The sequence below is a fragment of the Lepidochelys olivacea genome, assembly GCF_965140295.1.
Source record: "Lepidochelys olivacea isolate rLepOli2 genome assembly, chromosome: 1".
In the NCBI taxonomy this organism is placed as follows: domain Eukaryota; kingdom Metazoa; phylum Chordata; order Testudines; family Cheloniidae; genus Lepidochelys; species Lepidochelys olivacea.
The window spans coordinates 38,067,661-38,095,409 of record NC_140411.1 but is presented as its reverse complement, the minus strand read 5'-3'; the positions used below and the strand labels follow the sequence as shown (position 1 = coordinate 38,095,409).

Below are 27,749 nucleotides of genomic sequence, written 5' to 3'. Positions count from 1 at the left end.
AGCAGATCCATGCCAGTTGAACCCTGTGCCTGTGTGGAGCTGCACTGACCTTAATGTGGCACCATGCAGTGAACGAGCTTGTCTGGGTGGACAGTGATATCTCACATCTTTTTTTTAATAGTTTCTCAAAATATCCATTTTAGGTGCCCACCTTGAAAGAAGACTGCCATAAATAAATTGATTTGTTCATCTATACCTCATAAACTATAGTTTGGGGGTACTAATAATCATGTCTAGTTCTTTAGAATTCAAAGTGCCTTACAAGGGAAAGTGAGTTCCATTAATCCCTTTTATGCTAAATAAACTGAGAAAGAGAAGTTAAGTAACTTGCCTATGACCCTACATATTAGTGGCAAAGGTGAGACAAGAATCCATGTCTCTTGACTCCCAGACCAGTATTCTATCCACTGGATCATGCTGCCATGTGGGCCTGGGGGAAGGTATCATTCTAGGTATTTAAGTGATCTGTTCTCGGAGCTGGTAGCAAGATTAGGGTTTCAGGAAACAAAACCTGTGGTGTCTATTAAGCCACCACCAAAGCAAAACTTGGAAATTATGGCAAGTGACCGAAGAAGATTAAAACTCCGAGGCTCCGGAAAGCTCTGTCCTAAGGGAGAGGCCAGATGCCGAGGTCGCCTCACGCTTGTGCACTGTGGCAGCCCTGGCATCACAACGTATTTCTGGACTGGGTTGTTCAAAGTGTTTGCGAAGCGAACTGGTCCGTGGGGTGCATGGAGAGATGGGGAAGAGCGGGGCTGGCCCCCAGGGAAGGGCTGGACTAGTTCAGCATCCAGCCCGCAGCCCAGCAGGGGGAAGCCAAGGGCCTCCGGGGGTCGGAAACAAAACGTTCCCCACTGAAAGACGCGAGAGGCGGGGGCAGCCCCGGGTGGGCTCCCCGGCCGCAGGCGATGCCGACCGAGCGAGAGCGGCCGGAGTTGCTGGACAGGGCGCCGGGGGCGCACGGCTGAGCCCTGCCGCGGGCAGGTGGCGGGAGGACGCCCCCGGGATAGAGCCGCCCGGCCCGGCCCGGCCCGGCCCGCAGCGGCTCCATCCCGGGCGCAGGCGGGAGCGGCCGGCAGGGCCCCAGGGCGAGTCCCGGCGGGGAATTCCCCAGCAGGGCTCGGGCGGCAAAGCCGGACACCCGCCGGCCGCTCGCTTTACGGCATTTCCCGCCAGCGCCGCGCTGCGAGCCGAGCCGCGCCCCGCCGTCACTTTACGGCAGCTCCTGGCTATGGCGTCCGGGGGCTTTGAAAGCGAGCGGAGCCTGCAGGCGCGTAAGGAGCGGAGGCGGCGGGAGCGGGAGGCGCTGCTGGTGCAGGTGAGAGCCCGGCTGCCCTTCCGCTGCCCCCTCAGCCCGCCCGGCCGCCATCCCCCCGGCCAGGGAGAAGCCCCTTGTTCTCCAGCCCCTCTCCTTGGGGGATGCCCGCGGCGCTCCCCGGCCCTGTTCCCCGGCTCTGCCTCCCGCCCCCGCCTCCCGCCCCCACGAGTCCCTTTCTCCTCTCGCCGTCCAGGGCCTCCCCAAGCTGGCTGCGTACACGGGCCGGGCCCCTGGGCTGCTGCGGAGTCCCGGGCGCCGGCTGTCAGACTCTTACAGGGGTGTAGTCCCTCAGCAGCCCCCCCCCTCCCCAGGATGTCATTGCCGCTTACCTTGCCAGCGCCCCAGCGTGCAAACCCAGAGCAAAACACGGCTCCCCCAGCGGGACCTACCCGCAGAAGTCCCTTCACCCGCGAGTGAAATGCAGCCTTCTCTGGAGTGAGGCCTGGCACCTGGTTTTTAGCCGTGTATCCGGGAAGGTTAGGACAGGAAGGGAAGGTTAATGTAGCCTTTTGGGACTTGTGGCGAGAGAATGTAGTTAGCCCTGGTGTCGTGGGCAAGTTGCACTTTGAGTAACGCCCTGCTTATGCAGTGCCATGAAGTCCTGGTTTGAAAAAGTTATTGATTAAGGATTCAGCTTATTAGCCCAAGGCCAAATCAAACAATGTGGGAAAGGGAAGAGTGCAGGTGTCCCTACCAGTGTATTGTCCCTGGATCTGGTTGATGCATATTTTATATTGCCTCATAACTTTGACTCAGATGTCTCATAAATTTGAAGTCCTCTCTCACCATTTATTTGGTGGACTTCTGTGTTGTCATTTCCTTTGCTTGCCCCTGCTGCTGACCCCTGAAGCAGAGTAGCATGAAATTGCCCTGGTGGTTGTCAGTTTCATAGATGTCTGGGCTTTTGAATAACCACAATGAAACTGGCCAGTCTTGTCAAGTTCACTGGATTTGTGAAAGCTTTGAGCAACAGCAGAGACACTGAATCTGTCTGCAGAGGTTTACTTAGATCAGTGGCGCTCAACCTTTCCAGACTACTGCACCCCTTTCAGGAGTCTGATTTGTCTTGCGTACCCCCAAGTTTCACTTCACTTAAAAACTACCTGCTTACAAAATCAGACATAAAAATACAAAAGTGTCACAGCACACTAGTACTGAAAAATTGCTTACTTTTTCATTTTTACCATATATTTATAAAACAAATCAATGGGAATATAAATATTGTACTTACATTTCAGTGTATGGTATATAGAGTAGGATAAACAAGTAATTCTCTCTATGAAATTTTAGTTTGTACTGACTGCACTAGCATTTTTTTTATGTAGCCTGTTGTAAAACTAGGCAAATATCTGAATGATATGATGTAATCCCTAGAAGACCACTGCATACCCTAGAGGTACATGTACCCCTGGTTGAGAACCACTGAGGCTTCACAGTCAGAAGATTATTTTTTGCATCAGTGAAGGCTAGAAATTATGTATTTATTTTTAACTAGAACTTGAAATTGATAGTTTCCCCTTGTAAGTCATCAGGGAAACATCATACTCTCCAATTATAACGGGACTAATTGAATTACTTTTTTTTGCACTTTATTACAAAAAAGTAAGAACCTTTTAAATGTGAGTTTCAGCCACTTAAATGTTAGGCATTACACTGTGAAGAATTAAAAAAATTATTGCAGAATGGATATGTTGAGAATCTAGATTTGTTAGTGACTTAGTTTTCCAGTTATTCCTGTTCTTACCTCTTTAATTCATTAATGTGATTTAGAAGAAAACAATTTAACAAAATGAGTGAAGAATAGCAAATTGTTTCCTGGAAATGTATGTTTGTTGCTTCGAATCTAAGAATGGGTGAAGTTTGTGTGTAAATCTAATGAAAGAGCATATTGTGAATGAATTCTATCAACTATACTTGAGTAGGTATGAATGTGATTTAAATCTTGACATCAGGACTTGCATGGTAACAAATGGCACTGAATTAAGAGCCTGTTCTTCCCACTGACTTTTAGTAAGTGATCTAGAGCTTATAATACTTTGGGGTATATATCCAAATAAGATGTAAATACAAATATCTTTACTTTTTATTTATTTATAGCTTTCTGGTATTAGAGAATATATTGGCTCAAAATTCTTTCTTATATGAAATCAAATTCCATTTTATAATTTTTTTTTAAGTTTTACTAAAAGCAAGTGGTACATTACTTAGACATTGTTACAGGTGACTGTAAATATAACTGTCCCACTAACAATGCAAAACTATGTTCTCTAATATACTACCCCATATTTCAGTGAAATAAAATCATTGATCTTTATCTCTTCTTTGCAACTTTTTATAAGCTGTCTGTTCAAAGCATTAGAAGCATCTGTAAATCACAGAAATAACTTGTAACCCATTGTTCGGTTTAGGAAAGCTTTTTAGATTTGCCATAAATGAGTGATATAAGAAAAAGTGCCATTACTCTAACAGACTTTATATATATATGTATATAAAAACACAGATACACTCAAAATCTCCATTGTAAGCCTGAAGCTTGTTCTCTTACATGAACACAGCTGATTGAAGGAAATTCTTTTAGCTCTTAGGACCAAGTCATACTTGTAGCTAAAGTGATTTTGTTTCACTAGTATTTGTCCTGAATATGCCTACTATGTTTGAGAATCCTGCAAATTGAAAAGAACAAAGATTTTTGAAATATTTTGTATATTGAGAGTGAATAACTTTAGTTGTCACTTACTAGTGCCAGGATTTTACTGTCTTGCTCTGCCCAACCACTGCAACACAAAACAAAGGAGGTGTTCTGGAAAAACAGGAAGCGCACAGGTAGGCCATCAGTTTGCAATGCATCATCTCTTTAAAGTGTAAATTCTTTGGTGCAGAGATTTATTTTTATATCTTGTAGGGTGCCATGCACATGGGCAGCGCTTAGCAAATAACCATTTTCCTCTGTGTATAGACTGCTACTTTTATTAGCAACTTTACATAAAATAAGTGGTTCTTCTTAGAATTCTCCTGTGAAAATATAGTTTACATTTTTTTAACTATAGCTCATATCTTCCCCAGAAATTGGGCATATGGGTCAAGATAAAGTATTTTTTTACTTTCCCTCCTAAATTATTTTTAAGGTGATATATTAAGTACTATGTAAATTAATTTCAAATTAAACACTTCCTTGTTGTTTTATAATACCTGGATTGCAGTCTTCAATGCACTGCAATCTATTTTTAAAAATTCATGTGAATTAAGATTTAACGAATCACATAGCACCCCTATGCATTAAGAGAGTTAACTAAGCAATGCTGTTGGAGGAGGTATTACTGTGGTGGCATTGCAGAAACACCAGAGCAGTAAGACACAGCTGCTGTAGCAGTGGAGAGGCCAACTTTGAAAATGGGTGGTGAAGAGGCATTTAGGTGGTAGACAGAGAAGAGATGTGTGAGGGTTAGATGCTGGTAGTGTCTGCAGGGTATTGAGTTTGTACTAGAATCCATGTGCTACACCAAATAAATAGAATTCTTTGAATTTTGTGACTTCATTTCTACATTTGGGCGTGGGGGTTCATCACAAGAAATCCTTGGTGGTTATGTTGGCCCTGGAAGTCTCTCATATCTATATTTCACCCTTACCCATAGATGTCTGCACTTCAGAAGGTGCTCATCAGCTTTGTTGAACAGAGTTTGCAAAATGTTTTTGAGGTCCCAGGGCAAAACTAAATCTAACAGTTACTTTTGAATTTTCTTATTTATAGGTTGAGATGTATTAGTGTCTTCCTGTGGAAAACATCTATTCTAGTCTTTTGACTTCAGTGCTGTGTGCTGTGTTGTATTATACAATGTTTGTGAAAAGTTCATATCAACTTTTAAAAAAAGTCATGAATAAATATAGCCACTAGGTGGAAATCTTAAAAGCATGTAAGCAAATTTTCAATAATCCAGAAAAAATCAACCCAAAACTCTCGCTTTGTCTTTCTGTACCCCCCTGTAACAATAATAGGCTCTAAATTATCATAATTTACTTTGGTAGAGCCAACATTTACTTCTTCCATCAACTGATGACTTAAAGCAGAAACTGTGGCTTAGCTGGCTCATTGGTGAGCTTCTCGGTATTGCTTTTAGGTTTTGACTGTTGACCTTTCATTCATTAGATACATGTTGGCAGAGGTTTTGCTTCTAGTAGATATGGAAAGAGCTATGAGCAGTTTAATAAATGGAACTCTTGTCTGTGTATTATAATTTGAAACTGGTAGCGGTGTAGCTCCACAGTCATGCTTCCTAAATGTAAATAGATTGATTTATTTGATCTGTATCTTTTGAATTTAGATGTATTTTAAAAATGCCTTATTTAAGAATTTCAGGTAATTTAGAAGTTCTTCCTCTTGTTTTCTCCAAATCAATTATTAAATTTGGTAAGGAAGATATTCAGTCATATTCAGCACAACACACTCCGGGGTACTCTCTCTGCAATGGGCACTTCTCTGACCCACTTATTATTACATACAATTTGAAGCAAATGCAAGTTATTTAATCAACAATTAATTTAAAAAAGAATAAGGGGAAATGGGAAAGGTTAAAGGAAACACATCAACCTACTCTGTGGCAGGGAACATCACAAACAGTGTTTCTGGAATGCCAGGGCAGTTCACAGTCTGTTCCTTGTAAGTCCCAGGCCTCCTTCTCCGGCCCTGGCTGTGCTGCAGGGACGCTGTGGGTTGGACACTCGCTCTGGTGGTGGCCACAGGCTCTAGGTGACAGGGCCCTTCTTCCCAGCATTGCCCCCACCCTGTTGGGGTTATCATTCCCTCTTCGAGTCTGGCCTGCAGAGCCTCCTGGCTGAGGCGGCTCCCTGTGCTGGGCCCACTGCCCAGGTTCCCCGCTCGCTCTTCCCAGCTGCTCACGACACCCGGCCCCGGACTGCTCCAGCCCCAGCTCCATCTTCACTCTGCCTCAGAATGGCTGCTGCTCTGCCTCCAGCTCCCTGGGCTACTTCTCTGGCCCCCCTGGCTCTGGTTGCTGCAGCTCTGCTCCCAGGACAGGTCTGCTCTGCAGGCTGCTTCTATGACTTCGCTCCCAGCACTGACTTGCTTCGTGGGCTGCTTTTCTGGCCCCTCTGGCTCTGGCTGCTGCAGCTCTCCTCCCAGGGCAAGTCTGCTCTCTCTGGGCTGTGCCTCTGGCTTTGGGGCTGCAGCTCTGCTCTCAGGACAGGGTCTGCTCTCTCTGGGCTGCTTTTCTGGTCCCTCTGGATCTGGCACAGCTCTGCTCCCCAGCTCAGCTTGGGCCCCTGCTTTCTCCTTAGCTCTGCCCCACTCTGTCTGACCCAGACAAATCCAGCTCATACGGAGGATGGGACCTCCCTGGCCTCCTGACTCCGTGATTAGCCTGCCCGCCCTGTCATTCAGGCTGACCTGGAGCATTGGCTTCTCCCCATTGTTCCTGGGGACTGTCAGTCTCAGGGTCCTGATTCCCCATTGACACTTCCCCTTTGAGTACTTGGAGCTAGCCAACCAAAATACCCTTACTGAATATTAGTACGGGGGCAACAGTCCCCTTGCATTAACAACAAAGCTTTTATCCTAAGCAAGACATACCCTCAGAGGGCAAGGGGGGGTCACATCCTGTCCTCCATTTTCATCCTAATGGATTGATACAGAAATTCAGAGTTGAGATTAATGGATTTTCTTGGTCCTATGTTTTTTTTTCTTTCCCCCTACTCTGAGCTAGCCTTTAGCTATGCAGATCAGCATTACTTTGGGATGACTGGAAAAAGGCTAATGTAGTGCCAATCTTTAAAAAAGGGAAGAAGGAGGATCCTGGGAACTACAGGCCAGTCAGCCTCACCTCAGTCCCTGGAAAAATCATGGAACAGGTCCTCAAAGAATCAATCCTGAAGCACTTGCATGAGAGGAAAGTGATCAGGAACAGCCAGCATGGATTCACCAAGGGAAGGTCATGCCTGACTAATCTAATCGCCTTTTATGATGAGATTACTGGTTCTGTGGATGAAGGGAAAGCAGTGGATGTATTGTTTCTTGACTTTAGCAAAGCTTTTGACACGGTCTCCCACAGTATTCTTGTCAGCAAGTTAAGGAAGTATGGGCTGGATGAATGCACTATAAGATGGGTAGAAAGCTGGCTAGATTGTCGGGCTCAACGGGTAGTGATCAATGGCTCCATGTCTAGTTGGCAGCCGGTATCAAGTGGAGTGCCCCAAGGGTCGGTCCTGGGGCCGATTTTGTTCAATATCTTCATAAATGATCTGGAGGATGGTGTGGATTGCAATCTCAGCAAATTTGCGGATGATACTAAACTGGGAGGAGTGGTAGATACGCTGGAGGGGAGGGATAGGATACAGAAGGATCTAGACCAATTGGAGGATTGGGCCAAAAGAAATCTGATGAGGTTCAATAAGGATAAGTGCAGGGTCCTGCACTTAGGACGGAAGAACCCAATGCACAGCTACAGACTAGGGACCGAATGGCTAGGCAGCAGTTCTGCGGAAAAGGACCTAGGGGTGACAGTGGACGAGAAGCTGGATATGAGTCAGCAGTGTGCTCTTGTTGCCAAGAAGGCCAATGGCATTTTGGGATGTATAAGTAGGGGCATAGCGAGCAGATCGAGGGATGTGATCGTTCCCCTCTATTCGACACTGGTGAGGCCTCATCTGGAGTACTGTGTCCAGTTTTGGGCCCCACACTTCAAGAAGGATGTGGATAAATTGGAGAGAGTCCAGCGAAGGGCAACAAAAATGATTAGGGGACTGGAACACATGAGTTATGAGGAGAGGCTGAGGGAGCTGGGATTGTTTAGCCTGCAGAAGAGAAGAATGAGGGGGGATTTGATAACTGCTTTCAACTACCTGAAAGGGGGTTCCAAAGAGGATGGCTCTAGACTGTTCTCAATGGTAGCAGATGACAGAACAAGGAGTAATGGTCTGAAGTTGCAGTGGGGGAGGTTTAGGTTGGATATTAGGAAAAACTTTTTCACTAAGAGGGTGGTGAAACACTGGAATGCGTTACCTAGGGAGGTGGTAGAATCTCCTTCCTTAGAGGTTTTTAAGGTCAGGCTTGACAAAGCCCTGGCTGGGATGATTTAACTGGGAATTGGTCCTGCTTAGAGCAGGGGGTTGGACTAGATTACCTGCTGGGGTCCCTTCCAGCCCTGATATTCTATGATTCTAAGTTGTCTGTTTGCTACATCACCAACTCTATTCAAAGTCCATTAAGCACTTTCTCACATGGAAGTATTGTAATATATTTGCTGCCATGTCATTGCTTTTTCTAGCATTGTTTCTGAAATGTAATAGATCTCCTTTCTTTGTTTTGCTGACATAGAATAAAATCTGGTCCTCAAAACCGCAAATGGAAACACTTGTAATTAACCCTCTGATGCCAGGAGATGAGATTTCCTAGTGGAGAATGGTAATGTGCAGACTTCAGACTTGTTCACACCAAAGGGCAAATTAGTTTTAAAATAGCATTTGATGAAACAGCTACGAATTTTTAGGGTTATCTTAGGTCAAGTGATTATCTCCCTTTCCATATCATACCATATATCTGTAGGTAATACTTTAGTTGAGAGTGAGTTCCATTTTCCATTCCAATTCCTCTCATTAATTCTTCATGATTTTTTCAAATAAATTTCTATTTGCATGAAACATTTTATGTTTGGTCTCAACCCAAAGGTGAATTTTTAGGCAGGTCTGAGCAAAACCGGTAGTCTATTTTGAGGTATGAGTAGTCATAAAAAGATTTCAGTGCTATTCTGATTGAAATCTTATGCACGCGTATCTCCAAAATGGCTGAAGTTGGAAACCTCGAACTTGATTTGTTCAGTGAGGAAAGAAAAACAATCCATATTTGAAGAAAATTAACTCAGTATTTTTAAAACTATGAACTTCTAAAGATGGATTATTCATCATCTATACGTTAAAATATTTATATTCTTGATGTCCTTAAGCGAGAGTGGTTTAAAATTCTAGGAGTGTGCTGACTTGCTTCAGCTTTGACAAATACTGCTTTAAAACCCAAAAGCAAAAGTTAAATGGTGTTGTTTTTTTAAAATAAATCTGTTTAGAAAGTAACTTCCTACTGTTGTATTTAGAGTCTGATCCAAACCTAATTGAAGTCAATGGGTTTCCACTCAGTTGAGTGGGCTGTCATTTGTGGTGCTGAGAATGTGCTTGTCCCTACCAAGTCCCTATATCTTCTGAGCTGTTTAGCTTGATAATAGTAAAGTATTTGCTACTTTTTTATTTTTTTTCTTCATTGACCTTGTTCAGCATATTGTTCCAATACTTCCATCAAGCATCTGGAGACTGATAGTACATCTTTAACTCCCGCTATTATATTTGTATTAATTATTTGGAATTTCTACCTTTATTTCTACTACGTGGTCTTTAATGTAATCCTGTAATGTTTATAATAATGCTTTCTTTTGCACTATCCCTTTTTCCATAACCTAATTAGTTTTTACTATACAGTTGGTAACCATCAATATTCGTATCCCATTGAAATAAGTTTATCCATCCCCTTTTCTGTGCAAGTGATACCCTATGCTTTTCATCTTCAGCAGTATATAAGAGATGCTTCAAGATGAAGGCTAGAATCTTTCATTACCCACATTTGCTGCCAGATTTTCACCTCCTTTCTTATAATAGTTGGGGGTGGTTGAAATAATGAGGGGGTAAGAGGGGAGAACTTAAGCTGACAGTAAGATAAATGAATATTGTAAGTCAGTGGTAGAGAGTGATAGAGTGGAAGTGGGTATTCACCCACGAAAGCTCATGCTCCAATATGTCTGTTAGTCTATAAGGTGCCACAGGACTCTTTGCCGCTGGTAGAGAGAGCTAGCTAGATTTGAACTCTGGGATGCTGCAAAATGTGTGATCTGCCATCTGGAGTTTGATTTTAAATAGGTGTAAACAAAAGTGTTAGTTTATATAAATCTTTCCTGCCACCTGCTACCCTCCCCAAATCCATGTTTCTCTTGCTTGATATCTATGATATCCTCATAATGCTGATTCACCAGTGGCCCATAGACTCTGCCAGGGTAAAGAGGCATAGACAGTACCTGAATTTCTAATATAAAAAACATTCAGTAAAACTTCTTCTGTCTTTGGGCTGGTGAGATATGGATGAAAAACTTTCCAGCATTTATTATAAAGAAGTAAAAAGGTCCAAACTAAGTTTTCAAAATAAAAGTTTACTATATACATTTTTGTGTTTTGAAAAGGCAAACAAATATCCAAATATCTTTTCTTTTTCTGCTGCAAGTTCATGTAGCCTGAGTTAGTAGGAATTGTAGTAGAAACTATGCTCTTTAGTCATATGCCAATAAAACATCAGGAATATCAATACAACATATAGGTATATAAACAAGTTCTCATCTGAAATTGCAGTTTTACGTAAATATGAAGATATATTTCTGTGAAATAATGTGAATACCATTTTTACCATGAAATACTTTTATCCCACAGTATAGAATGGTGCATTTGGTTTATCTATTTTATTTAGATTTGTATAAAAATTTGGCGTAAAAGATGTGCTTTCATTCATTATTTTGAAACAAAAAGATGGTTTCATGGCTGATGCTTTTTGATTTGGAAAGCTGAAGTCCTTACTAGTAGTCTGACATTGATTCTTATTTTATATTTATTGAAAAAATAAGCAAAACTTTAAAAAAATTATTTTTTAAGAACATGAATCATTGTATTTAGTATACTGTATATGAACTTAAAACAAACTGAAATTTGCATGTTTTTCAAATGAACCCATCAGTTATTTTTCGTATAAATCTGACTGGCTGTTGGTGCAGTGGTTGATATTTGCTCAAAGATATAATGCCTTGCCATTTATTTTTCACTTGGTTTTATTATGGCGAATTCCAGAAATGAACCTTAAATCTGGGATTAAGTGCAAGACAACCACATAGCGTTGTTGGCTCTGCTGCCCAGAGCAGAGGCAGAACTATTGGTTATACTCTCACCCACAGTGATTTGTACACTGTAACACTGAGCAGTTTTCTTTACTGTTCTTTCACCAACTCAAGTCCCCCTTGAAGTGTTGTTGTATCCTTGACTCTCACCTTTGAAAGAAGTGAGGCCAGCATCATTAACTTGATATTGGTATATTAAAAAATGCCGGGAGGATAATTTAGCACCCCAAGAGATTTTAACTGCTATCTCAGAGATAATCACCATCCTTTTGAAAAATGCTGTCCTCCTCCTAATAGACAATTATATCTTAATTCTAGAATGTTATAGGGTGTTTTTTTATTAAATGTTGTAATTTTTAGAAAGACAAGGTGGACCAATGTCTGTTGGTGAAAGAGACAAGCTTTCAAGCTACACAGAGTTCCCGACTAGACTAACAGAAGTTTAAAAGCTGTCCAGTAAAAGCTGTTATCTCACCCATCTTGTCTCTCTAATATCCTGGGACCAACAGGATTACACAACAACATTGCAAACAACAATGGAAGAGATCGTAATTTTATAAGTAACTTCTGTAGAATCCTACAGGTTTCCTGCCTATTAAATTCTGTAGCTCCTTCCCATTGAGCTTTCTGAGGGAATCTCATTGATCTTGCCTATGCTATATTTTCCTAAATTTCCCAACCATTGCTCTACCCCTGTAGCAACAATCGGAGCGCTGCTGTAAATAAGGTGCTGGTGCAACTGCCATTTTAATCGCCATGTTTAGATCTGATCTGAGCAGGATTAGATGACACTGTGGTTGAAACCCTGGCAACTGGCTCACACTTAGGCATCCACTGCTGCTGCGGTCATTGAAGCTGTACCAGCGATAGTAACAGCAGGAAACTTTGAAGGGGGAAAAAGACTGATGTAGACCCAGCCATAGTACTCATGACAAAAGCGGAGGGAGGCAGCCTAGTTGGAGATAGAACAGGGATCCGGATCCAGCCCGCAAGCAGCTTTAAGCCGGCCTGTGAGCCACACACAACGCGGCTCGGCCCTGCTGCGGCCGGGGTGCAGCATTGGGGCCACACCATGCCGCTCGGCCCCGCTCCGGCTGGGGCGCTGGACCATGTCGCTCGGCCCCGCTCCAGCTGGGGCGCTTGGTTGGGGCTGCACCACACAGGTCATCCCTGCTCCAGCTGGGGTGCTGGGTCAGGGGCTGCACCACGCAGCTCCTGGAATCTGCAGCATGGCTCCGCTCCGGCTCTTATGCGCTCTAATGGGAGCCCTGCGGATGGGGCAGCGTGCAGAGCCTGCTGGCCGTGCCTTTGTATAGGAGCCGGAGAAGGGACATGCCACTGCTTCCGGGAGCCACTGGAGGTAAGCGGTGCTTGGAGCCTGCACCCCCTGAGCCTCTCCCCAGCCCCCGCCCTGATCCCCCTTCTGCTCTCCAAACCTCTCGATCCCAGCCCAGAGCACCCTTCTGCACCCCAAACCTCTCATCTGCAGCCCCACCCCAGAGCCTGCACTTCCAGTCAGAACCTGCACCCCTTCCCGCACCCCTGCCCCAGCTCTGATTCCCCTCCTGCCTTCCAAACCCCTCGGTCCCAGCCCAGAGCACCCTCCTACACCCCAAACTCCTCATCCCAAGCCCAACCCTAGAGTCCACACCCCAACCCCAATTTTGGGAGCATTCATGGCCTGCCATGCAATTTCTATTCCCTGATGTGGCCCTCGAGCCAAAATGTTTGCCCACCCCTGAGTTAGAAGATGGTTAGCAGCTGCAGGGTGATCAGGGGAGCAATCCCATGATCCCTTAAAGCTAAGACTCCCTTCTGTATAGTGAAGCATATCTAGCCCCACATCTTGTAGTAATGAGGGTTGGGACAGCAACTTCTTCTCTTTGAGGGACTCATCGGGGCTGCGGAGTCGAGTGGAGGAAGACATTGAAATAGAGTTCCCTGAATTTTATTGTGTGGTGTTTTTTTTTTCTGATGGGGCTATAAAAAACAAGGTGCTGTAAGTTTTGTGTTTAAAGATCTGATGGAGCTTGCTCCCCGTCCTTGGCTAAGTGTGCCCATCTAAATTAATAGTGCTGTTATAATACCTAACATTTTTATAGCATCTTCCAAATAAGGATTTCAGAGCTCTTTACAGACATAGAATTAAACTTCACCTCATCCCTGAGACTGAGGGAATATCATCCTATTACAGATAAGGAAACTGAGGCACAGAATGGGTAGGTGTCTTTTGCAGGGTAAGACAGTAAGTATGTTGGGCAGCATGGTGTCCAGTTTCCTACCACACAGTTGTGGCACATACTGGTGCTGTGTGTATCGGTATATTTAAGAATGAATAAAGCACTTTGGGATAAAAGGAGTTAAATGTAATATACTATGGCTATAGTTAAGAAACTAAAAAGGCTGTCACAATGACAAGATTTAAACTCCTACCATCCTGTGCATTTTATCTATAGGGGTGAAAGGATAAATTGGTGGATATTTTTGTGGCATTACAAAGAATTAATGAGCTTTAATTTGAAATAAAGTGCTTGAACTGCTCTGGGTTGAGAGATGTGAAACCATTAGATTTAGCCTCTATAGTGTAACCTCCCCCTCCCACTTCCCCCCAAAAACCTCCTCCCCAACCCAAAGCAGATGGGAGTGGGGGGGATTTAATTATAAAATACAGAAAGGGAAGAAAAGTAGATTGAAGCCAGTAAGCTCTGTGTAATTTTAATAGGCAAGTAGAACAGGATGACATTGTCTACACTACTTTCTTCCTCAACTTCAGACCGAGTTTTTTACCCATAGGAATGGCTGAAATAATAGGAGAAAAAGTTACACTGACTGTATAAAAAAGTGAATATTGTAATTGTGTTATACCAATAAAATAAAAACCAGCAGGATCTTATTAAAGGGAAAAAGGCAAAATACCACATTTATTGTGAATACAGAAAAATCATAGTAAGCAGTTACTTATAGCTATAACATTCCATTCAATCTCATATTTATTCACACATTCATTCATACAAACACACACACACAGGTTCTGCAAGGTACCAGCCTTAGAGTTGCTCATTCCAAGCCACTGCCAGGTGGCCTGGACATGAGGAGGGAGCAGGGCCTTATCAGATGCTCATCTGATGCTCCTGGAAGTTGGTTTGCAGAATCAGACCCCAAAGTTCTCACTTTTTAGAGTCTATTTTTATAGGAATTTCTTCCTATGCCAGTCTATGGGAATTGCTTCATCATGCTGTTGCTGAATCAGTCAGCAGATAGCACATTCCTGACGGTGCTGCTAGATGTTATCTTGTTCTTTGGTTCTCCCATTCTTGAGGCTGTTGGGTGGATTCCAGTCTGCCCTCCGGGGGTCCTCTGGTTATTTCCACTTGACGCCTTCTTCAGTTGATGGACACTGGATTCTTAGGCTGGCACCTCCCTAATCATTCAGTTATTATCCACACCAAGCATCCATCCACATACATCCTCTATCTCTATTTTAATCACAATTGTTAATACAACAAAAGGGCGGGGAGTCTCTGGGTGCTGTTTCTGTTGTTAGAGTATTGCTTTGGGTCTCTCTCTCTGAATTGCTTTGAGAACAGACTCTGTCTTAGAATGTACTAATGCAATTAGCAGCTTGCAAGTTTCACACATAGAGGGAGAGAAACAGTACCAAAAACCGAGACCTCTTAATAATACCCTGGAATTTAAACTATGGGGAATCAAACTCATTTGTGATTTTAGTACAGAACTTCTTCAATATGATCCAACAATTGAGTGCTATAGGGAGTTAGGTACATTTTTGGAGATAGAAAGGATCAGATGTTACGACTAGCTTGCTTGCTTGGTGTTTGTTTGATATGAGCCACAATGTAGTTCCTAAAACTCCCTGTGTCTTTTCATTTGATGTGAATATTGGTGGTTCTTTGACCAAGATATGAAATTTAAAACAAACCTTGCCTCTTGTTTGATCCTGTATTTTCTTTTAATATTATACTGATTCTTCTTACTTATCCTATTTCATCTAATATACAGGGGATCACAGTAATTTAATGATCACTGGGCTGTACATTTCTAGTCCAGACAGTTTTGCCAAAGTTAAGATCAATCTGTTGTGAAGGATGTGTGTAATCTTAACTTCATTTCACTTGATGCATGTTTAAATAGATTTTTATGGTCTGAACAAAACAATATTTTTATTATGTAAAGTATGTTTTATATTCATATGTCTTTGACTATTCATAATGTTCCTGGTCCATTGCTAACCCTTTCATCTAAACGAGACTGTGTTAACCAGTGTCTACTGTTCCCTGCAGTGAGGTAGCTCTTGGCTGGGAGAACTGGCAGAGTATGGCAGATGTCCTGTCATAGTTGGCGGATGAGAAGCAGGGAAAAGGCTGGTTTGTGTGAGGGAGGTGGAAAGGTTCCTGTTTTGGGGAAGTAATAAGGATGAGAGGTGGTAAACTCTGCGTTTTGGGGGAGGAGGGCAGAAACTCTGCCAATGTGAAAAGAGGTAAGAAACTGGGGCAGGGCCAAGGAGAATTGGAAAGAGGGAATGGAATTCTTCACTTTTTTGGGTGAAGAGACTGAGGGAAAGGTGTGTGGAAAAACCTACTGGAAATGAGTAAGCAGTGGATGGTGGAGGGACCCATATTAAGAGAGAAAAAAGGTGTAGGTGAAGTTGAGATTTAAATCAGAGGAATAGATGGAGCAATTGCAGAGAGTAATTAATAGCAGAATAGGAATCAGGAATACAGAGCAAAGGAGAAGAGTGGAAGAAAGCAAATAAAGGAGAAAGGAAAAAGAATGCTGACATGCTAGAAATGATAGGAAATAGGTTAAAGAAGAGGCAGAGGGTGGGATAGAGAGAAGTGAAATATAAGTAAAGTGCAACACACATTTTTTTTAAAGTAGCTTGAAGAAAGGAGAGATGAAAGGAGTAAAAATTAGTTACCGGCCGTGGCTTTGCTGCTTGATTTCCTTGGGAGCCTTTGATGAAAGTAACCAGTTCCTAATACATCATACCCCTGTCACCACATGATGGGTTCGTTTTCTAAATAGCCTCTAATTGAGGGACTTTGTCAAAAGCTTTTTGAAAGCTCACCTAAATTATATAAACTAGTTCTCTTTAAATATACTATAGACATGTTTACTCTGTAATAATGTCTAAGGAGAAGACAGTAGGAATGTAGATTTTTTTCAAGCCACCTATATATTTTCAGTTGAAATACAGTGTTTCTTATTTTGTATTTTTGATGGAAATTGGCCATTTGGTGTAAAAGTGGGCATCTCTAGGGACCACTGGTGCACTGATGTTTAGGAAGAAATACTCAATGATAAATCATACTTGATTTTAAACAGTGGTGAAGTGTTCTGGTTTATATACTCAGTATATTTCCTGATTATGAATGTGTGCAATCTATGTTGATCCTTTGTGCCCTTGAAATTTCATATGTTCATAAATTGTCTCAATGGTAAAAATAAACTAAAATTTAGAAGTAGTTGTTCACAGATCATAAATATAGCTGGTGAAAATGTCAGAATGTGGGAAACAGACCAAGGGAAGAATAAACAGTTGTTAAGTATGAAGCTTGTTAGCATTATCTGTGGTGGTGGTGTTGAAATAACTGGTAAAAGGTGAAATGGAGAAGGTTGAGTTTCTGATGTAAAAGCCTGTAAAACTTGCTGTTTTATTAAAAAGAAGTTCTTAAAAGCAATTTTCCCATGTCAGTTTAAAAAGTCAGTTTTATAGTGACAATCCTAAAAGAAAAGGAGTACTAGTGGCACCTTAGAGACTAACCAATTTATTTGAGCATAAGCTTTCGTGAGCTACAGCTCACTTCATCGGATGCATTCAGTGGAAAATACAGTGAGGAGATTTATATACACACAACGTGAAAAAATGGGTGTTATCATACACACTGTAAGGAGATTGATCACTTAAGAGGAGCTAATACCAGCAGGAGAGTCTACAAAAGGTTTTTTCTCCTGCCCCCATCCCCCCCCACTCTCCTGCTGGTATTAGCTCCTCTTAAGTGATCAAACTGTTTGCCACTTTGACTCTAGGAAAGTTTTTAAATTGTAATTTTTGAGGACTTTAATTCATAATTATCAAAGTTTGTGCCAGAGATTTCAAGATTGGAGGCATCCACATATCCAGAATGATTTAGTGTTTACTGCAGAATTATTCCTGGGTTGTGGAAGAGAGTTGTTCAAGAAAATAAAGGGTGCAAAATTTCTCTGCTGTGGATTAGCTGCTTTGGTGACTGAGTTGGGCACAGACAAACACTTTGGTTCTATTTCTTTTAACTTTCTTAATTAATTTCTAATTATTTTTGTCATTTCCAGTATTACCAACCCCAAGTATTCAAAAATCACGAGATTGGCTTTTTTTTTTTCTTTAAATATGCATTTTTGGTAATGTTTGCCCGCCTTTTTGGTGCATTTGGGTCATGTTTTCAGGCTTTTATCTGCAAGCACAAGGGTTAGAAACTTTTTTAAATGGAAGTTGAGATTCTCATTTACTCACAGGATTCCAGGAGCTGGGGCATTCAGAAAACCCCAAATATTATTAGACTTGTGATAAAACAGTGGGAATTAGCAACACTGCATTTTTTATTTTGGGTTCTATCAAAGGGAACTAGCCAAGGGGAGAAAAAATAGATAACGAAGGCTTATAACCGTGACATCTATAACTTCCGGTACTTCATAGAGAATGAATAACTGAGTGAGGTTAATAGTCTGAAGCAAAAATGGACGACTTTGAGTTGGTCATCTACTCCCCTGAAATACTTTGGCCATCCAGCCTTATTATACTAATATAAAATCTAGTGGTTTATGATGAAAACATCTCTCACTAAAAAAAGGCTCAAGACCAAAAAAGTGAAACCTATCTTTGCTTTACAACTTTTCCACAAAACAAGTATTAAATACTAAAGGTCAGACTTGAAAGTTTTCTTTCTGCAGTTTGCTATGGTCACTGCTTATAATGAAAAGTTGAAAAAGGGTGGCTTATGTGTTATGATTTGTTATCATCTGTGTTCAGATTAGTATTAAATCGTATCTAGTTGAAAACATATTTGATGATTTTCTTAAGAAGGAAGCAACTTTGCACAACGCAGTTGCCACAGTATAGTGTAATATGGCATTCTACTCTAGTTAAATGCTTTTATATAGCATTTTGCTTTCTGTCTGGGATATTTAGGGTATGTCATACTGATAAAAATCTGTGATTCATCTTAATTATACCTTGAATATGTTTAAGGAACATTTGCACTTCTAAAATGAATTGGACCTTTTGCTTTTATTTAAAATGAGCCAATTGTAGGAGAGGGCTCAATGATTTAATTAGCTACTAATTTATTAATTTAGATTTATATAATTCAAAAAAATCTATTCAAAGTTACAGGTACCTTTGCCATATATTAAAATTTCCAGAATAAAAAACAAAAGTAAACCCAGCAACCTCTCAAAAACCAAGAAGGAGGAAAAACCCACCCAGCCATTAACAGCAGCCCTCTGCTTCCCAAAAGCCTGGGTTAAGGAGAGGGAGTTTTGCAGTGTGTCCTACAGTTCAACAGATCTGGGCTGTTTTGGGCCTGGTAGAAGTGAATTCCAAAGCTGAGGGCCCACCACTGAGAACTCTCTCGGCAGTTCCATCTTTTTAAACGAATTCCCACATGAACCATCCTTTGGAATAGAAGAGCAATGGCCCAAAACTACCTGCTGGGGCCTTTGAGAGATGAGATAAGTAAGAATAGAAAGTCAAATCAATCATAACACATAAGAAAATTAATGGAGGCTGGTAATAGAAACATTTTCAGAGGGAAAACAAGGTAGTGTATCTCTATTATTTGTGTAAATAGGTTGGGATTAGTTCTGGCACAACTGCAAAGCTATAGCACATTGGAAATGGTACTAGGTATAGGGTAGTCTTCAGTTACATTTACCGTTAGTATATTATCAGTAAATATTTTGTAATGCTATCCTCAAAATAAAGTGAAATTGTTCTCAGAAGTGGAACCTCCTGGTTCAAAACCAGACAGATTGCAACCTCAGAGCTTCAGCACAATCATTTGCATCCACGCCTCCAGGATCCATGTGTTTCTTTTCCCCCTTTTTCATATTAGGCCAAAGCTGATTACGAGAAGGACGAGAGACTCAAAGAACTCAAGCGGCTGCGAGGTGAGGATACGTGGATGCTTCCTGATGTGAACAAACGCGTGGAAGAGCTGGAAAAGGTGATGGAGCAGTAAATCATTGAATTTCATGCTAGCTTTCCATTATCTTGAAGTAAACTGAAAGGTTCAGTTACTTAAAATGATGTAGAGAATAATCTTTGAATGCCACATACCTCAAAAGAAATCTTGATTAAAAACTTCCATATAAATGGAAATGTATATCATAATTCCTTTTTGTTTTGGTTGTACAAAAGTAGAAGTATTGCTTTAGCTGAACTTTGCATCTGATTTCTACCATGTAAAAATGGCAGAAGAGACATAAGTCACCTGGATATCTTAGTGGGCTAGACAGCAATGAAGTTTAATTTTTAGACATTTGAGATGGAAAATAATTTGTTGATAAATTGGAGAGGATTTAGAAAAGACCCATGAGAATCATTAAAGGATTAAAACCAGGCATTATAGTGATAGTCTCAAGAAGCTCAATCTATTTAGCTTACCCAAGAGAAGGTTAAGGGGTGACATGATCACAGTCTACGTGGGGAACAAATATTTGATAATGGCGTCTTCAGTCTATCAAACAAAGGTAAAACAAGATCCAATGGCTGGAAGTTGAAGATAGACAAACTGAAACAGAAAATAAGGCATAAATTTTTAACAGTGATGGTAATTAACTGCTGGAACAATTTGCCAAAGGTTGTGGTGGATTCTCCATCATTGGCAATTTTAAAATTGGAAGTTTTTCTAGAAGATATGCCCTAGTTCAAACAGGAATTATTTTGGGGGAGGTTATGGCCTGTCTTATAGAGAAGGTAGATTAGATGATCACAGTGATCCTTTCTGGCCTTGGAATCTGTGAATCTAGTAATGGGATATGGAGCCTCTCACTTATGTTCTCTGAGTTAATAGTTGTTAATGTAGTATCTGGAGGGCCCCATTAGTATTTTGGGCCCCACTGTGCTGGGTGCTGTAAACAATGAGGGCTTGTCTATACAGTGTGTTTGTCCACACCAGTTGGGGTATAAATTCTAATGCGCATTAGCATGTCACTCACTAACTGGCTGTGTAGACTCTACTGGTGTGCACTAAAAGTTCCCAAGTGCATGTTAATATAGTACTGTTCGAAATGGGACTTTGCTAATGCATAGTTGGGAATTTTTAGCATGCTCCAGTCAGATCCCCATGGGCCAGTTAGCATGCAAAGTGCTGGTGCTCATTAGAATTTACATTCTAACTGATGTGGATTGACACACTGTATAGACAAGTCCTTAGTAGAAGACTTATTTGTCTTTTGTTTAGCAAGACCAAACAGGTGAATGTAAAAGTTCTTGTCTACATGAGAGAGGTTTTTTTTTAAGAATATCAAGTTATTTCAGAATAAACTGCCTTGCATCCACACACAAGTTTTTAAAAATTATCCTGGATATGCTCCCACGTTAATCCCCTATGGAAACGAAATAGCTTAGAGTGGAGTCGCATCATACATGCATTTAACTTATGCGAATTCAACTATACACGCTTGGCAAAAAAAAAGAAAAATAATAACTCGTGGAGGTGGAGTACTGTACAAGAGTCGATGGGAGAGTGCTTGGGGGTCGATTTATTGCATCTAGACTAGACGCAATAAATTGACCCCCACTGGATCGATCACTGCCCGCTGATCTGGTGAGCATCTCGCCACGCTGAGTGTGATTCTAGTGTTTAAAGATACATATTTTTTGTACAACATGGCCCCTAAACGGAAGCCAACTGCTTCATCCGGTGCTCAACCGAAGAAACAGTGATCTGTTCCAACGCTGGAGGAAAAACTGGCTGTGTTGGACTTATTGAGAGATGGTATGTCGGTCTCCAACATGGCACGTAAATATGGCCGCAAGGAATCTAGCATCTGTGCCATCAAGATTTGAGAGAGAGAAATTAGTCAAGCCGTGGCATCAAGTGCTCCAATAACTGCTAAGATGACAAGCCAGGTGTGTGGTAAGACTTTAGTGAAGACTGAAAAGGCATTAAACTTATGGGTGGAAGACATGAACCGTAAATGTGTGCCTATCGATGGCAACACGTTGCGAGAAAAGGCTCTTAGCCTCTACGTGCTGTTCAAACCTCCCGCTGAACAGGGACAGCCTTCTGATGAGAAGGAATTCAAAGCCAGCCAAGGTTGGCTTAACAGTTTTAGGAACTGCTTCAACCTCAAAAACGTGCAGACTACTGGTGAAGCTGCATCTGCCAATGAAGAGGCAGGAAAAGCCTACCCCAAACAATTAAAGAAAATCATGGAAGAAAAGGGCTATCTTCCGGAACAAGTTTTTAATGCTGCTGAGACTGGGCTCTTCTGAAAAAAAATGCCCAACGGCACTTACACTTCGAAATCAGAAAGACAAGCTCCTGGCTTCAAAACAGCTAAAGACCGTGTGACTGTGTTGTTTTGTGGCAATGCGGCTGGGCATTTAATAAAGCTGGGCTTGCTCTACAGGGCTGCAAATCCCCATGCCCTAAAAGTCAAGAACAAAAATCTCCTGCCTGTGTTCTGGCAAGCAAATAAAAAGGCTTGGGTGACGGCAGCATTATTTCTGGATTCTGAAGTGTTTCATTCCGGAGGTCAAGCGGCACCTCAAAGAGAAAGGACTTTATAGTGTTGCTGATCGTAGACAATGCTCCTGGCCATCCTGAGGCACTATGGTTTGTGCATAATGACTTTGAAGTCTTTCTCCTTTTTTATTCTTTCATTCTTGTCTCTCTCTCTTTTTGACTATACGCGATTTTTGCTGTATGCGCTGACTTTAGAACCTAACCCCCGCATAAGATGTGACTCCACTGTGTTTCTGAAATGAGCTTTTTTTCAGGTTAAGGTTTGTGTGGACCAGTGGTGGGCAACATGTGGCCTGTCCAGTGGCTGCGGTTCACTGTTCCTGGCAAATGAGAGCTGCAGGAAGCGGTGCGGGTTTAGACAACTTAGGTCTGCATGGTGGCTGGGCAGAGCCTCTCATTGACTGCTCAGCTTCTCCCCCACCCCTCGTAATGTGCTCAGGATTACATCTGCAGTGGAGACTTCAGGCTCTAAAGGATTTATTTCCCTGAAGTATCCAATCCCACAACCACTGACCAAATGTTCTGCCTTCTTATCCTGCTTACTGTGCCACTTCGTTATCCCTTTTCCTCCTGGTGACTGCTGCCCCTCCCACACTTGAGATGGCAGCAATGCTGAGGTTAAAAATCAAACCTATTGCATGGCAGGTATGTTTATTGTAATGGCAGAGAGAGAGAGAGGGGAAGCAATACAAAAAGGACTTTGCCTTTCAGTTTGATCTTTTTAGCTACCTTTACATTTTGTGAGGTAAATTCTCAAAATAGGCTACAGAGAGATTTCAAAATACATAGAGATTGTAGAATCATAGAAATGTAGGGCTGGAAGTGATTTGGAGGAGTAATCTAGACCATCCCTCTGTGCTGAGCAGGACCAAGTATACCTAGATCATCACTGACAGGTGTGTGTTTAACTCCTTATTAAAAGCCTCCTATGACGGGGATTTCACAAACTCTCTTTGTGTAACCTATTCAAGTATTTAACTACTCATAGTTAGAAAGTTTTTCCTAATATCTAAATCTCCTTGCTTCAGATTAAGATCGTTACTTCTTGTCCTGCCTTCAATGGACATGGAGAACAAGTGATCAGTGTTCTCTTTATAACAGCCATTAACACATTTGAAGATTTATCAGCTCTCCCCTTCAGCTGTCTTTTCTCAAGACTAAACATGCCCAGTTCTTTAAACCTTTTCTCAGGTCAGGTTTTCTAAACATTTTATCCTTTTTTGTTGTTCTCTTCTGGACTCTCTCCGGTTTGTCCACGTCTTTCGTAAAGTGTGGCACCCAGAACTGGACACAGTACTCCAGCTGAGGCCTCACCGGTTCTGAGTGGAGTGGGACAGTTACCTCCCATATCTTACATACAGCACTTCTGTTAATAAGACCCAGAATATTCACCTTTTTCACAACTGCATCACATTGTTGACTCATATTTAATTTATGATTCACTATAACCCCAAGATCTTTTTCAGCAGTCTTACTGCTTACTCCAAGAGTTCTCCAGTTTTTCCAGACTACTATACACCTTTCAGGGGTCTGATTTGTCTAGAGAATTCCAAGTTTCACCTCACTTAAAAACTTGCTTACAAAATGAGACATAAAAACAAAAGTCACAGCACATTATGACTGAAAAATTGCTTACTTTCTCATTTTTCTCATATAATTATAAAATAAAACGATAGGAATATAAATATTGTACTTGCATTTCAGCTTATAGTATATAGAGCAGTATAAAACAAGTCATTGTATGAAATTGTAGTTTGTACTGATTTCATTAGTGCTTTTTATGTAGTTTGTTGTAAAACTAGGCAAATACATAGATGAGCTGATGTATCTTCTGGACGATCTCTGCATATACCCAGGGGTTGAGAACCACTGGCCTAGCCAGTTACTCTCCATTTTGTAGTTGTGCTTTTGATATTTCCTTTCTAAGTGTAGTATATTACACTTATCTTGATTGAATTTAATCACTCTATTATTCCAAAGTGCTTACAAATTGATCGTTTAGTAATTTGTTCCAGTATCTTTCTAGGTATCAAAGTTAGGCTGATTGGTGTACAATTCCCTGGGTCCTCTTTGTTCCCCTTTTTAAAGATAGATATTATGTTTGCCCTTCTCTAGTCCTCTATGACTTCACCCATCCTCCATGAATTCTAGTCTAGCGAAGATGTGATAAATTGACCGCTAAGCGCTCTCGCGTCAACTTCAGTACTCCACCGGCGCGAGAAGTGTAGGCGGAGTCGACAGGGGAGCGTCAGCAGTCAACCTACCGCAGTGAAGACACCGTAGTAAGTAGCTCTAAGTACGTTGACTTCAGCTACGCTATTTTCATAGCTGAAGTTGTGTAACTTAGACTGACTTAGCTCCCTCCTTCTCCCTCCCCCGCGGGCATGTAGACCAGGCCTACGTTCTGCCCTCGCTGCTGGTCATTCCAGGTCGGCATCACTGTTCTTTCCCACCAGTCTGTGCTAGTTTGCTGAACCCAGGAGTAGCATTGCACTGAGTGAAGCCGCTCCAAGAAAGAGTCCTGCAGAAGTAACTGCTTGATTTCATCCGCCTCCTGCATTGCCATGGCTATCTCCCAAACCAGCCAAAGCCAGCTGGCCTTATGACTGCCAAAACATGTGGAGAAGCTTGTTTGTATTAATCACAATCAGATCAGGCCAGGTCAGGATCATGGCACAGCAGTGTTTTCTCCATGCTGCCTGGCAGCAGTTTGAAAATGGTCCTGGCTTGCAAAATACGGATGAATTATGGGATGCCAGGAAAGGAATCATGGGATTTGCTTCCTTTGACCCCAAATCCCAGAATTCCAGTATGTTCTGGAAGGCATCCTACAATGCATTATGAGAAAAATCTCCGTGTGTATGGAGTCTGGCAGTGGAAGATTGCACCATGGGATACCTGTCCAGAATACTGTGCACCTATTTAAAAAAGTGCAGACCTGTATGGATGCAAGGATTCACAAGGGAAATAGCTTTAAGCCATAATAAACAAAGTGTATAGATATATTTTTTTCACTATAGATCTTCATGTTGATTAAAGTGGAAAAATATATTTAAAAAATTCTGTGTAGACAAGTGCTAAGAAACAGTCAGACGGAATGGTTGATGGAGGACGATAGAAATAGTAATAAGAATATGCAGTTATGGTCCAATAAGTGCACAGTTTTGGTAGTTTAAAACTAGCTAGACTTTTTTTCTATGTAATTTGATTTGTGATCTATCTTTTTTTTTCTATGTGATTTGTTTTGATGTCATTTATAAAATATTTGCTTATATAGGAACATTCCGTGAAGAAAAAGAAGAAAAAGGATAAACACTCAAGAAAACTTAAGAAAGAAAAGAAGAAAAGCAAAAAACAAAAATTTGAAAAAAATGATGATTCAAGTGATAGCTCTTCAGTAAGTAATAAACTTAAAATATTCTCTTGAAAGAATGTTTAAAAACAAACAAACCAAACAAATCACTTTTAACCTGCTGTTTTGGAAAAAAGTTTCGACTAATATTGAGGCATATTTTCCTTTTCCTAAAGACAGTGCTACGTGATATCTTGTTGGTATTTTATTAATTTAAAGGTGCAGGTTTTTTCAGTTTCTTTAATGCTTCTGTAATGCTCTCTCTTCCAGTTAGAGGCCAGTGGGTTCCCATTTTATTTTTAGTAGACAGAGACTTACTTGGAAATCATGGCACTGCTTCCTGGCCCTCTCGTTTTTCATTTTTTATCAAGTGGAGTAAACAGGCCATCAGGAAATCCTGTTCTGATTGGATTTTCTGAGTTTGTTACATGTTTTGAAGTCCCAGTTTTAAATGTAGCATTTGTGTGCAAGCACGGTAGCTTTATTGTTGTCTTCATGAAGATTTCCCTTTCTTCCTGATGCATAGGAAGGTTCAGTAGGACGAGATTTTTCTGCAGGAACATACATTTAAGTGAACCGTGTTTTTGACTTGCTGACCTGTGGGAAATAACCAAAACCACAGATTGGTCCCATGTTTCCTGTGGGAAGCACCCAAAGCTGCAAATTACATCAGAGAGTCCCAAGATGCAGCGCCCTGATACCCATCCGATGAAGTGAGCTGTAGCTCACGAAAGCTTATGCGCAAATAAATTGGTTAGTCTCTAAGGTGCCACTACTACTCCTTTTCTCTTTGATACAAAGTATTTTGTTCTCATGTCAGGTTCCTATAAGTAACAGGGAATGTCTGATCAGCAGAGAGTGGTTTGTTAAGAGTATAAAAATCTCAGCACTCCAGAAAACTACTCTTCCTTGTAGAGAGAGATGCATGTGTATTGGGTGGGAATGAGATACAATTAAAATGTAAAGAGATGATGTAAATTATTACATTTTTAATTTAAACTCGACTGTTGTACCAGTAAAGCGTAATAAAACATTTCTTTTTTTATTTTGTCACTAATGTAGAAATTTTAATTGTACGTATTTTTTGTTTGTTTCAAAGTATCAGCAGGACAGTTTCAACCCTCTGGCGAATGGCCATTGTGTTTTCTTTGCATGACAATACAATATTAAAACTGTTGATATGGGATAGGGAGAGATTAACATGCTATTTTGATGCAATCACATCAAATGGCATTTTCTTTGTAAAATGTTCTTAGTAATAGTGTGTCCTCAGTTTATAACAGTGCTTTAAGGTTTGGTCATTCCAGAAAATACAGTGCTTTTCAATTTTTCTAAATTACTCAAACACTTAGGGTTCTTCAGTTGAATGGGTTGAGTCAACTATATCACAGTCAATTTGCACAGAAAAGGCTTGGAAAGTCAAGAAGGAGCAGCCGGATACTACAGAAAATCCTGCAGTTCAGGTGAGGAGCCTGGTTAATTATGGAAAGGTAAACTCATTTGGGCCTAGTGTAAAGTGTGGCTATATTTGGTCTATAGTTCGTTGTAAGTTCTTTGGTCAATAACTACTTAAAATGTAAATATAAAAAAAAAAAATAAATAAATAAATAAATAAATAAATAAATAAATAAATAAATAAATAAATAAATAAATATATATATATATATATATATATATATATATATATATATATATATATATATATATATATATATATATATATATATAGGTAAATGTTAGATTTTGTTAATTGGACCATTTTTCCTGTTTTATCAAGTATTTAACAAAGTAGTACAATTATGCTGCCTAGCATCAGTTTTGTGCATCATATGTAGTGATTTAGCCTGGCTTTCTTAATAAAGTCAGATTAAAATCTTGACTAACCCTGTTAATTTTTCTGCATAGATCAAGTCAATCTTAAATGACTTTTTGGGTACATGGTGCTTGAAGAGGTACAGTGACTAAAGAAATGGCAGAATGTTTGACCAGCAAGACTGGTTGCATCAGGGATCTTGCTAGTTTTCTTAGCTATGCTCTACACCTCACAAATTTGTGTCATCTGGAGAATTGAACTGCCCCTAACTGAAGCAGTGTGATTACACTGGTTTAAGCACAGACTGTTAAGTGTGCCTTTTATAGCTATATTGATGTGTGTTTTAATCCTCTCAGTTCAGTTTTGGTTACCTATCCCATGATGCTAATGGAGACCCTAGACAGAGTAGGGGAATTTTTGAAAGGCCACTGTTGTACTGTAGGACAGTAAGAATAGAACTCTCTTAACTATGGTAGTGGAGACCAAGATGGCACTAAGCTAGTGCAGACTGAAATGATTCAGGCTGAACTGTTATTTAGTTCTTTGAAAGCAAGTCTAGTCCAATTCTATTTGGCACACATGT

General features: G+C 41.0%; 1 protein-coding gene across 1 annotated transcript in view; it reads left to right on the top strand.

Moving 5' to 3' along the window:
• Positions 1-727: 727 nt before the first annotated feature.
• Positions 728-27,749, top strand: part of CWF19L2 (CWF19 like cell cycle control factor 2) — a 165,695-nt gene continuing 138,673 nt past the window's right edge. The window contains exons 1-4 of the mRNA XM_084616751.1: positions 728-1,318; positions 19,362-19,472; positions 25,279-25,398; positions 26,706-26,816. Of these exons, the coding sequence (XP_084472877.1) occupies positions 740-1,318; positions 19,362-19,472; positions 25,279-25,398; positions 26,706-26,816 (921 nt within the window). The 5' untranslated portion in view covers positions 728-739. The remainder of the gene's footprint in view (positions 1,319-19,361; positions 19,473-25,278; positions 25,399-26,705; positions 26,817-27,749) is intronic.